The sequence below is a fragment of the Poecilia mexicana genome, unplaced genomic scaffold (assembly GCF_051168715.1).
Source record: "Poecilia mexicana isolate PSO_F unplaced genomic scaffold, ASM5116871v1 scaffold_3, whole genome shotgun sequence".
In the NCBI taxonomy this organism is placed as follows: domain Eukaryota; kingdom Metazoa; phylum Chordata; class Actinopteri; order Cyprinodontiformes; family Poeciliidae; genus Poecilia; species Poecilia mexicana.
Window position 1 is genome coordinate 1888224 of NW_028263372.1, and position 13504 is coordinate 1901727.

Sequence of the window (13504 nt, forward strand, 5' to 3'; positions counted from 1 at the left end):
TGTATCCTATTATACATGCATATAATGTAAACAGCACTGCCAGAGATGCAATAGGTTTATAGCAGATGTGTGAATGATCTAATGATCAGACTGCTGATTGCATCCAGTCCACATTGTTAGCAAAGCTAGAGGGCCCCAAAACCAAATTTCGCTTAGGGCCCCACGGAGGCGTGGGCCGGCCCTGGTTTAACATAATCAGTTCCTTCACAAAAAGCACAAAAAAATATTTTTTCACTGTCCTGGTTTATTGAGTCTCACTGAGAATTAACACACTGCCACAGATTTCAGTTCCACACCCACCACCTGAAACATGGCTGTTCGTCTCCAGCAATTCGATATAAAAATATAGACCAATCATGAGCTCCTTCTGAAGTGGAAGAGCTATACTAAGAGAGGTGGTTGTTACTAGGGAGAGTAGGTGGGGGTTCTTACGACCAGCTTATATAAACAGTGAGGGGCTCCAGGTCTGAGCAGCTGATCATGTCAAGATCAGCACAAAACATTAAAAGGAACATATTTTTAAAAGAGGAGAACAAAACATCTTTAGGTCCTAGTGAAGGGGCTTCATTGGGGAGCTCCAGCTCTTTGGCTCCTGACTTCTTTTAAAATTGTTGTTTAAGACAGAGCTGACCCTTGATCTGGAGCCAAGGCCTTTACCTTTGCATAACATCAGATGTTTCTCAACAGCTGAAGCTTTTTCTTGGTCAGGCTATGTTGGCATTCAGAAACCAAGTGTGTAGAAAGGATCAAATTCAAGACTGTATGTGTTTATTTCAGTTCAAAACACTCTACTGCTATCAATGGCCAATATTTACCCTGTGTGCATAAAAATATGAAATAAACAGCTGAATGAATGAATCACACCTTCTATTTTAATCACTGTGAACCTTGATTGAATTTGCTCATTCAGGACCGTAACAGCATGGGATCTAACCTTTCATACTCACTTTTATTTCATACACCAGGTGTGACAGTTAATATAATTCAGGGTGAACACCTGGAATGGAAAGCTCTGCCAAAACATTACTCATGCAACAATGAATCAGCAATGAAAACAGTTTGACTTCATTTTGTAAGGAATATTCTTCCTATTGCTTCATTCTTACACTATTTAGGAAAGCAGCTATGTTTTAGAGAAGCCCTGTTCTTTGAAGAAGAACAAGGCTTCTGAGGTTTTTTGAACCTCAGTTCAAAAAACTGGAAAGAAAATTTCATGATCAAGCACAGTGGTGGAGGGTTGATGATTTGGGCTTACCATTTTGCTGATCCCACGCAATTACAAATGTTAATGGACAACATTCATCCATCCCTCTTCCGCTTATCCAGTTGGGGTAGCAGACTAAGTAAGGAGGTCCAGACCTCCCTCTCCCCAGCCACTTGGGCCAAGTCCTCCAAGGGAATCCCAAGGCTTTTCCAGACCACCCGAGTCTTCCCCTGGGCCTCCTCCTGGTGGAATATACCTGGAGCACCTCACCAGGGAGGCGACCAGGAGGCATCCTAACCAGATGCCTGAACCACCTTGTGGAGGTTCCTCCATCTTTTCCCCAATGTTAGTATTTATTTAAATGTTTTCGTATAATATATTTAGAATTTCACTTTTTTTGGTGGTGGTTATTGCATTAAGTTGTTTACTAATTTGGGTGCACACATTTAGTAAACACCTTATGTTTATTTAAGATCAGTAACTAGTTTGTTTTGCTGAGTTGGAAGGACTGGCTGGCGGAAGATGATTGGTTGTCAGTCAAACCAGGAAGTGGAACAATCCATCAGGCTGCTAGAAGCAGGGGATTTGGATGTTAAAGAATCTGCCTCTCTCTGCTAATAGCATAACTGCTAAAACATTTTTGGTGTTAGGTTATTTTGGTTTTATAGTTGTGTTAAAGTCAAAATGTTTTAATTTAAATTAGTAATTTATGTTTATGGATTGTTTGTCTTTGTCTCCTTTCCCACCCTTCCTCGTTTGTGTAGGCTAGCCTTTGTGTATAAATTCCCTTGTGTGAGGTCAGTTTTTGGTTTGTTGGCCTTAGTTGATTTCTTTTGGGCCCATTTTGCAATATTTTTGAGATTTGCTGTTGAAAGCTTTTTGTTAAGATTTTTTTGGGAAAATAAATAGAAGATATTTTTTTATATATGCCTTTGTCCTTGTGCCTTACTGGTAATACTGTAACACACCTGAACTGCCTCCTCTCTATTTGAAAGAGCAGCAGTCACCTCATGGATGACTACTGATAAAACTCATTTTGGCCGCTTGCATCCGTGACCTCGTTCTTTTGGTCATGACCCAAAGCTCATGACCATAGTTGATGTTAGGAACGTAGATTGACTGGTAAATCAAGAGCTTCGCTTTTTGAGTTAGCTCTCTCTTCTCCACCACAGACCAGTACAGCAACGGGTTCACTGCAGACACTGCGCCAATCCGTCTGTCGATCTCCTGCTCCATTTTTTCCTCAATCGTGAACAAGATCCCAAGATACTTAAACTCCTCCACTTGGGACAGGACACCCCCCCCCCCTCGACCCGGAGAAGGCACTCTACCCTTTTCCAGCTCAAGACCATAGCCTCGGATTTGGAGGCACTGATCCTGATCTCGGCCGCTTCACACTCGGCTGTGAACCACTCCAGTGAAAACTGTAGATCACAACCAGATGAAGCCAGTTGGACCACATCATCCACAAAAAGCAGAGATGCGATTCTAAGGCCACCAAAACGGATCCCCTCAACATCTTGGCTGCTACCAATAGACAACAGCTGCTTGCATATTAAAGCTTTAGATATATGCATATATGATTTCCAACTCTGTGCAAGCTGCATTTACTTTCAACTATTTTCACTGTACAACTTTTATAATAGAACTATGTAGGACATTAAAAATGTTCTACATAGGACAATACGTGTCTGTATTAAAGTTTTTTATTTACTCGATGTGTTGTAATGGACTGGCAACCTGTCCAGAGTGTATCCTGCCTTTCACCGAATGACTGCCGGAGACTGGATTTTAACATTCAAGTTTGTTTAAGGTTTAATGTGGCCATATATTCAAGTTTAGTCATGCTTTTTTTTTTTTGTTTGTTTTGTCTTAATTGCTTAAATATTATCAGCAGCTTGGCAGCATTAATCTGCCCCAACCAGACAACTTACACACATTGTATACTGGAGCTGTATTAACATGAATATGTAGGATAATGTCATCAGACCTGTGCTGGCAGAGAACCAGAGCATTCACGTTGGGCTCTGGGGCAAAACAAAACTTCACTGCAACGTCATTAGATACCTTTTCCTCTGCACACCTGGACAGATGAGAACTTTCTCTCTCTATAATTATGATACCACATCAATAATATGGGCTCCACCTGCATATGTAAACTTGATTCTACAAGTTTCTACCTGCTCTCTGACGTATGTCAAAAGCATTTCTGGAAAATGCAAGAATTCCCAGACAGAGGAGGTGGAACATAACTGCACGCAACAAGAAGGAAAGGATGTGGTTTAAATCCTCAAGATCCTTATTTAACTGAATAGTCACCCCGATGGATGAAGTGTCTCTGCACAAAGTGGGTAAGCTCTCACATTCCTTTCATTTTTTTAGATTCTGTGACTTTACAATTTTAAGATTACATGCATTTTATTGGGATTTTATGACAGACCAACACAAAGTAGTTTATGAACTGGTAAGAAAAGGACATCTATCACAGTCACAGTGTGGTTTGTATTCAGCATCCTGATCAACACCTTGAACAACAGCCATTAGCTGCAGTCCCAGTTGAAGCTAATGGCAACTCATCTGTGTTGCCATTAGCTGTTTATCTCTACCAGAATGAAAGGTTTCACAATCCCCTTTATAAAACCTCAAGGTCAGTCAGTCATATAGGATGGAAACCCTGGTCCTCCCAAAGAATACATCCCCTCAGCATGATGCTGCCAAAACCCATCTTCTCTAAAACAGTGTCATGTGGAGTGTAAGCTTTTCACCACAAATAATGTTTAATTTGTCCATCCTTCCATTTTCTTACACCCTTGTCCCTAGTGGAACAAGGGACCAGGGGTGGTGGTGCCTATCTCCAGCAAACGTTTCAGGCAAGAGGTGGGGTACACCCTGGACAGGTCGCCAGTCCATCACAGAGAGATACAGGAAACAATCATGCACACACACACCTAGGCAGTCATGTTTTTGGACTGTAGGAGGAAGCCGGAGTACCCAGAGAGAACATGCAAACTCCATGCAGAAAGACCCTGGGCCAGAAATCGAACCAAGGACCTTCTTGCTGCAAGGCAACAGTGCTACCAACTGTGCATTTAATATTTATTTATTTAATTTCAGTTTTGTTCTCTGTTCAATTCTTTTCCACATGTCTGCGGTGTCTGCTGTAGTATAAACAACAGTCAGCACTTCTTATAGCTTTCTTTCAACAGTGGCTTTCATTCTGCCTCAAAGGTCAGATATGTAGAGTGCATGACTAATAGTGACAGATACTTCACCTGAGCAATGAATCTCTGCAGTCCCTCCAGAGTTCATCATGAGGCTGTTTGTTGTCTAATCTAACAGCTCTCACTAAATGGTCGCCTTCTGAAGGAAACTGGTTGCACTGGATGTTATTAGGGGCATTGGAGTAAGTTACAAATGCACACCACAATTTTTCCATTTTTATTTGTTCCAAATTTTGAAATAATGTACCCTTTAACTTCCAATTCACCCACCACTACACATCACTTAGTGCTCAATAAAACACACTGAGGTTTATGGTTATAAAATGACAACCACTGGAAGAGTTATGGGGTGTGTAGTGCTGACAGACTCTGTACATGAACTGGGACATGCAGACCCTCAGTCATCAACATGCAATGTTTATGTGAAGGTGGTAGAGCATGTAAAGAGTAAGCCCGCGGCACAGCAGGCCGGGTTTGGGAGCGGCTGGAAGGCTAAGTAGGAATCAAACATCAAAGGAAGGAGCACATCGGGACAGAAGGGCATGTGGACTGCAATTAATTGCTTAATGAGCTACTGCTAGAGCTAAAGACAGCCTGAGAAAGCATACAAACAGTGAGAAAAGAGGGAGAAGGTGATAGAGGAGCAAAATAATCTGTCTTTTACAAGTCAGAGCAGACTCTTAGGATGGCTCTTCATTTTCTTTGATTTAATGAACAGGAAGCATGTTGAGACATACCCTCTCTTTCTGCAGTGACACACCTCCCCTGATTCATCTCAGTTCACTTCACTCATTCATATGAAAAGGATCAAGCCTCCTGGCTTTCTCTGTTCTCTTAAATCCTGATCTAAAGGTTTCTATTATACATAGGGTTGCTACCTTTCAGAAATAAATATAAGGGACGTCCACCGTGGCATGTCGCCCTACTCTCATGTGGTGGGATGTCCGCTGCGGTGATAGAGATTATTTTATGGCGGTGTTTTTTGTTTTTAAAAAGTGATCCATAGAGCAATCGTTCATGCATAGATGTTGGTTAGAGTACCCCAAAATTGTACTCCAATCAGAGTAGCATACCTTAAGCACGTTTAATTAAGCAAGTGTAAAAAGTATTTGTATACTCAAGTACTGAGTAACTGATTATAACCCCTAATTTAATATTCAAAATGTATCCTCAGGCAGCCAAAAGTATAGAAGTTATGTGAACATTCTGGTATTTTAGTCAGTGGTTTTTGAAACTAAACAAAAAAAAAAAAAACAAGCAATATTTCATCATTTGAATTATTAAGTGAGCCAAAGAGCCACATCGGTCTCCAGAGATCCAGGTTGCAGATCCCTGGCAGATTGAAAGTGTGATCCTATCTCTCTCTATACAGCAGCTAAAAGTGCAGAACTTGAATATTTAATTCAATGTTACAGTTAAATTGTGAAGGTTACAAAAATCCACCACTGAGTATTAACATAAGACATTTATTTAGTAGAATTTCTTTGGTACCCTGTTGGCCCCCATCTAGAACTGTCCCTGGGCTGCAGGTCTGTTTCTGGTGCATTAATAATACATTAAATGACCACTGAACACTCAATTCATAAAATATATCAGCATTTCAAAATAAACCATACATAAAGCATTAACAAACATTTTAGAGTAGGAAATATTGATGTCTATTTGTATGATTTGTTCTTTAAATGACCATTAGTATTATTTTTGGCTGATATTATTATACATTAAATAAGCAAGTAATCAAACCAATATAGCCGACTAAAAGCACAAAAACTTGATCAATTATAAAATGTTCTACCATATCAGCTCAGGAGATGATTGAGGGATGAACAGATGCTGTTGTCTGATTCTTTAGGCTCTAACAGGTCTGTAGTTCCCCTCCTGATCCATTCTGTCTGGTATCACACTGCGCCACGGTGGACAAATTTTTTTTTAAATTATTCAAACTCACAAACATTATTCCCACTCATGTATGTATGTGTATGTGATTTCTTACGTCTCCACTGGGACCTACCTTTTCCGTTTTCTTAATGTGTTGTGTTTTCCGAAATGTCGTTGTGTTTTTCTTAATGTGTTGTGTTTTCCGAAATGTCGTTGTGTTTTCCTAAATGTGTTGTGTTTTTCCTAATGTGTTGTGTTTTCCGTAATGTTGTTGTGTTTTCCTAAATGTGTTGTGTTTTCCGTAATGTCGTTGTGTTTTCCTAAATGTGTTGTGTTTTCCGTAATGTTGTTGTGTTTTCCGTAATGTTGAAGTGTTTTTGTATTTGTAATTGTGCTTCGTTAATGTTGTAGTGTTTTGCACCTCAGGGCCACCGTATCCCAGGAAAAAGGTGGTACTCATTTTCAGTAACAAGGCATTTCTAAGTTTTGAACTTAGTGAATTGTTGAACTAAATATATAGAGTTATGCCCAAATTAATTAATATATATATTTTGGTATTTCAAACATAGCACAATAAAGCACACTGGAGTGCTATATTAGTAAGTTGAACTTAAAAATCTTTGTTAAAATAACAAAAACAGTTTTTTTAATGCAACATGACAGGGCTGAGTGAATTCAGCAACCCAGTCTGTTCTTTTACAAAGTCCTGTATCATATCGCATTAAGAAGACATCGCACATGCGCAGAAGCTTACTCTGAAGGAACTTTAATGGTATGACTGTTTTTATGAAGATATTTTTGATGCAAAAGTCATTATGGCTTGTAACTGAGAAGTTGAAAATACAGAGAAAATTCCCAGGTACTCATCATGAACACCTTTAAAGTTAACAAAATAAAGCCTCAAAAATGTGTTCTGGTAGTTGGTTCTTAAACTAGATGTTTGCTCCACAAAACAAAAGTGGTGTGATTTGAATTTCCTTAACTACACTGTGGAAGCTATTGACAATAAATCAAGCTAAGACTATTACTGCTATATCTATTAAAACTAGATAAGTAAAGCAAAGTTCAGCGATTGGCACACTAACTTGAGTCAGTGAAGTTGGAACTGCAAAGTATTTTTGCTAAGTTTTACTAAATACAGTAAAGGTCCTTTTATATACTTAAGCCAGTTTTGTCAAAATTTTGGACATAACTGTGTATTAAATTAAATTGAACAAATTATTTCTTTGAATGCAACTGACTAGGAATGTATTTTCATGGCAGTTATCCAGTTCAGCTTAAGGATTGTAGATTTTGCATTACAGATAAACTTTTTTTTTTAAGTTTGACATTTATATTACAAGGATAAAAAACCCCCACTGACATTAAAAAATGTCTTTTCAAAGGAGTCTTGGCCAAGAGGCAGAAACAAATACAACACAGAAAAATGAACAGTTAAAAGAAAATGTCAATGTCATGATGTGTAGGAGAATGATGAGGAGGTGACACAGTAAGACCCAGGATGAAATGAAAAGAGGTTCAAAAGTCACTAGGCAAACCTAATCTGAACAGCCAAAGCAGCCAAACAAAGAGGATCTCATGACCAGCAGGGAGCACAGGTGAGGCTAAATACAAAAGAGAATCAAGAAATGGAGCAACAAAAAGTAATATCATACCCTTGAAGAAATTATAAGTCAATTAAGCTCCAGTTCCTGCTGTGTGGATGTCCTACCCACACATTTCTTTAAGAAAGTTTTGCCTGTTGTTGCTAATGATCTGATCCAAATAGTAAACTCATCGCTGTCTTCAGGTGTTTTCCCCCAGGCTTTGAAAACAGCAGTTATCAAACCACTGATAAAAAAGAACAATCTAGACAAATCACTACTGCAGAATTACAGGCCGATCTCCAACCTCCCATTCATCAGCAAAATGAATGGGAGCAGTTTTTAAACAATTAAATAACTTCCTAACAATAATGAATCGCTTTGACTCCTTCCAGTCTGGTTTTCGTGCTCACCACAGCACGGAGACGGCCTAGTCAAAGTGTTCAATGAAATCCATATAAATACAGACTGTGGGAGAACCACAATGCTGATTCTGTTGGACCTCAGTGCAGCCTTCAACACTGTTGACCATGACATTTTACTGAATCAACTGGAGAGTTGGGTCGGACTCTCCGGTCCAGTGCTCAACTGGTTTGAATCTTACATAAAGAACAGGGATTTCTTTGTTTCAATCGTAAACTTCTGATCAGAGAGGTCAAAGGTCACCCCAAGGTTCAATCCTAGAACCACTTCTTTTCAATATTTATATGCTCCCACTGGCTCAGGTTATAAAAGGAAATAAGATTAGCTACCATAACTACGCAGATGATACACAGCTCTACATAACGATGTCACTGGGTGACTCTGAACCCATGCAATCACTGAATAGATGCTTAGAACAGATAAATGTGTGGATGTACTTCAGTTTTGTTTCTGTTCAGCTGGAGAAAGTTTTGGCACATCCACACATTTATCTGTTCTAAGCATCTATTCAAGATAATTATAATTATTATATTATAAAGTTAATAATATCTTTGGACCTAAAGAGGAGCGAACTAGAATCAATGCTCAGCTTCAGTTATTACAACTAAAACCTAGCGATCAGGCCCGAAACCTGGGAGTAGTGATGGACTCTGACCTGAACCTTCAGAGCCACATTAAGACAGTCACAAAGTCGGCCTTCTATCACCTGAAGAACATCTCCAGGGTTAGAGGACTAATGTCTCAGCGTGATCTAGAGAAACTCATCCATGCATTTATCTTCAGCCGCATTGATTACTGCAACAGCGTCTTCACAGGTCTGACTAACAAATCAATCAAACAGTTGCAGCTGATCCAGAACGCTGCTGCTCGCGTTCTCACTAAAACCAGGAAGATAGAGCACATAACACCAGTTTTAAAGTCCCTACACTGGCTCCCTGTAGCTCAATGAATAGACTTTAAAATACTGTTGTTAGTTTATAAATCACTGAACGGTTTAGCACCACAATACATTAAAGATCTGTTATTGCTGTACCAACCGTCTAGACCCCTCAGATCTTCTGGTTCTGGTTCTGCTCTGCATCCCCAGAACCAGAACAAAACAAGGAGAAGCAGCATTCAGTTTCTATGCACCACAAATTTGGAACAAACTTCCAGAAAACTGTAAAACAGCTGAAACACTGGGTGCCTTTAAATCTCAACTAAAAACCCCACCTGTTTAGAGTTGCTTATGGCTAAATTGCAGGGTTTGATGTCTTCGATGTTTTTAATGATTTTATCTTTACTTTTCATCTAGTTATTAACTTCTTTTTATTTTTCTTTCACACTGTCTACGTAAAGCCCCCCGGAAAACGTCCCAGTTCAACGAATCTATATCTAGGGGTGTGAGAATCCTTGTTAAATGACGTTTAACTAAAGTCCTACAGGGTTTAGAGTCCCAGTTGACGGCGTTTCAACTAAAAACCTAGAGGTTGGAGTCCTTGACAAACGGTGTTTTTGACTAAAGTCTCAGAGGGTTAGAGCCCCAGTTAAACGACATTTAACTGAAGTCCTAAAAGGGGTTTTAATGTTTTTATCTTTTATCTTTCTCTTTCTCACTGTTTATTCAATGTCACATGCTGTTTTTATTTTAATTATGTAAAGCACTTTGAAATGCCTTGCTGCTGAAATGTGCTATACAAATGAAATTTGATTGATTGATTGATTGATTGATTGATTGATTGATTGATTGATTGATTGATTGATTGATTGATTGATTGCAGGCACACTAGAAACACACTTAGTAATTTTTAAGTACCGTAACAACAATCCCTCTACCTCAAGTTTTTCTACAGAAAGAACCTGACAAGATGACATATTCAGACGTCTCAGAGGTGTTTATCTGACAAATATATTTAGTTACAACAACTAGAGCCACTGTCAAAAAAGAGAGTACACCACGTTAATTTCAGGTCCTCATATTTAACATTGTCGAAAACCACCCAAGACTGAATGTCCTTATCTTATTTTCTTATAAAGATCCTCCCAAAGCCTCATCTTTACCAATGTACTTATTTATTGGTCAAACTGTTTTTAAGAAACAGATATTTTCATCAGCACGTCAACAGTTACATAAAGCAGAAGAACTATTTCAGCAACGTTCAGATCTTTTTCCTTTACAGACATGAAATTAGAGCAAACAGTCCCTGTTTGAGATTAGCTAGGATAAAACAAATTAGTTTTAATTGCCAAATTAAAGAAAGATATATTTTTTTCATAATATTGTTCAAATTCAAACATTTAAATGCGCAAAAATTTGCAGTTTGGAAAAGTCCAGATTATGATGTCATAGATTGGGAAGCTGCCGATGAAAGGTAATTCACATTTTCTAAGTTTAATAGAGGGACACCTTATAAAGAGGTTGGCTGAAGACAGTAAAAATGTATCATGATTCAAAGTGAAATTAGTCCTGTACCTGCATAGTTTGAAAGGCCAGTTTAGAGGCATTTTAGAAATGAAAATGTCATTACTCAAAAACCAACATAAAAAGACAGATTACAGGTACTTCAATAAAAAGACTTTCATTTTGGAGATACTTTTCTGTGGTGTTCTGTGTGGTCTAATGAAACTACAGTGTTTGGCCACAGTGATCATCATTACATTTTGTAGAAAAAAGAAGGAATGCAAAGGAAATATTGAAGCAATATTTCAAGACATCAATCAAGAAGTTGAAGCTTGACCACAAATGGGTTTTCTAAATAGACATTGTCTCTCACCATACCACCAAGTTGGTTACAAAATGAATTAAGGAACACATAGTCAATGTTCTGAGTGTCCATCCCAATGTCCTCATCAGACTCCCAGAGAAAAATTGAGGAGTATAGCTGAAAATATATGTGTTAGAGCAAGAGAGTCACAAATGTGACCCAGTTAATGTGGAAGTTATTCAGAGTTTTTAAAATTCAACCAAATAATCAGGAAAATGGGTAGGAATTTCTGTAAAATTTTAAGGTTAAAAAAATTTAACCTTTGAGTTCAAATTCTCTGACTTCTCTGAAATAGTCTGGAGAATGATTTTAAAACTTGGCACTTTAAAATAGATTTTTGCAGACTTAGAAGTTGATGGAGGATTTTGCTTTGCATTACATTTGGATCCCCAAAAAGGAGAAAAGGATGTCTGGGGGTCTCTCCTGCTACCATGACCTGATTTCAGATAAGCAGAGACAGTGGATGGAGAAAATCTTTACAAGTAAAACATATTTTTCTCTGTGAATATAAACTGCAAAAACTCAAACTTGGAAACTCCCCTGTCACTCTTTCCAGACTGGTGGGAGCAACAAATATACTCTTCCAGCCCTTTCCAATACTTTTTTGATTGTGTGATAAGGCAGGCCAGCAAATTATCAAGTCTTCCAGTTCTGTGTAGAATCTCACATTTGTTTAACCAATATCACATGGCTGCTTCAACTCTTTCTGCAATTTTTTTTATTGTATCTTAAATTCTTAAATTTAATCATTTAGAACATTTTGATCAGAACAGAAAGACTCTTACCACTGCCATGTGTGCCGTTGTCCTTATCCCAAGCCTCCACTATCAAAGTGTAATCTTGCTGAAACAGAAAGAGGGGAGAGCAAAGGTTATCACAGTGCACATTAATACAAAAAATGTACGCATGAATGGTCCTACTGCCACTTCGGCATGTCCATTGTAAGATGCAGACATTTACATAGTGAATGGACTAAACCTATATAGAACGTTACACTTAAACCAAGTCAACAATTTGCACAACTTAACACATCGATTGGTAGGCAACTTGGCAATTAGTGCCTTACCCAGGGCTCATCGACAAGTGACAGGAGGACAGGAGGAATCAAACCAACAACCTTCCAATCACTCTATACCCACCGGGATACAGTCATCCATGCCTTACTTGACACGCCTTAAACACGGAAATTTTAGAAACTTAAATCTTCTCATGAATATTTTCATACACACATTCTATAGTAGGAATAATGGTGGGAAAAAAACTGCTGTTCCCACACTGCTGTCACTCATTGGCTTCCCTGAGCTCAGGGCTAGTGAAATAGTGCTGCTACATAGCTAAAGACATAGCAGACATTCACCTGGAAGCCAGCAACTGGTTTTCAAATTTTGCCTTACATAATGAATCTTAAAAATCATTTTCATTTGAGGTAATAACTCAGGTTACTATCAGGCAAATATTGACCAAGGTTAGACATGTTCATTTCTTTTTTTTTTTCTCCTGGTCACAGAAGCTATGATTTTTTCTTTACTTATCTTCACTAGTGAGGGGTTATTTTTTTGGACAAGAATGCTATAATACTAATAATATCCCTTGTAATTTTGGCAAGTGTCAAGAAGTCATTTTTGAAAGAAAGTCTTGAGAAGTCCTGTTTGTATTTTACCAGAAGCAGTGAGGGGACAGCAAGTATGCAGAAGAAGCTGCTCCAAGCAGAGGAGACTTTTCAGCCAACTGGAAAAATAGCTAATAAAATCTGGAACTTTATAATTATGAGCTACTTCAAATTGGTAAAAAAAAAAATTGATGTGAACGACTATGGTTAATCACTGATGACACAGTTATTTTATAAATCTATTTTTTAAGTATTATATAAATAGACACTGTCTACTGTTTATCTTCTGTCAAGTATGGCTGCATGGCTCCTACTTTCCAGAGGAGATGTAATCCATTAACAACTCAAACTCCAGATTGATTCAGGTGCAAAGTTTTTTTTTCTTTCCCCTTTATTTTCATCAATATCTGCAAGTAAGTTGGAGATGGACCTTGCTTTCTCTCCTGGGTTCCTGGGTAACAGGAACTCATGCAGCTCATGCAGCTGTGAGTTCCTGTGACCCAAGTCTAGTGCAGAGTGACTGAAGGCTGCAGGAGAAGAAACAAAGTTGAGCTGCTTGATGTTAGAGACATAGATCTAAATAAAAACCAGAAATGTTACATGCACATAGATTAGTGGTTGGAAAATGTTCATATGTTGAATAGAATCCTCAACCAAATATGCTTTCATGATGTTGGAACTTGTTGCCTCAGGATGTGTCAACAACATCAAGGAGGCTGAAGAGCTGAACATATTTGTACATAGAAAGATTAGGGGGAGAATGGCTCAAACCAGTGGATGTCAGGTTTTGGTTAGAGTCAAGCCCAGACTCTGGCCGGGCCACTCCGAAATATTTTTATTTT

General features: G+C 38.4%; 1 protein-coding gene across 2 annotated transcripts in view; it reads right to left on the reverse strand.

The window, feature by feature from the left end:
• The window catches only part of LOC106907994 (protein jagged-2-like), a 117179-nt gene that overhangs the window by 75259 nt on the left and 28416 nt on the right, over positions 1-13504 (reverse strand). For both annotated transcript variants that reach the window (XM_088004035.1, XM_088004034.1), the window contains exon 3: positions 11839-11896. In XM_088004035.1, coding sequence (XP_087860161.1) covers positions 11839-11896 — 58 coding nt within the window. The remainder of the gene's footprint in view (positions 1-11838; positions 11897-13504) is intronic.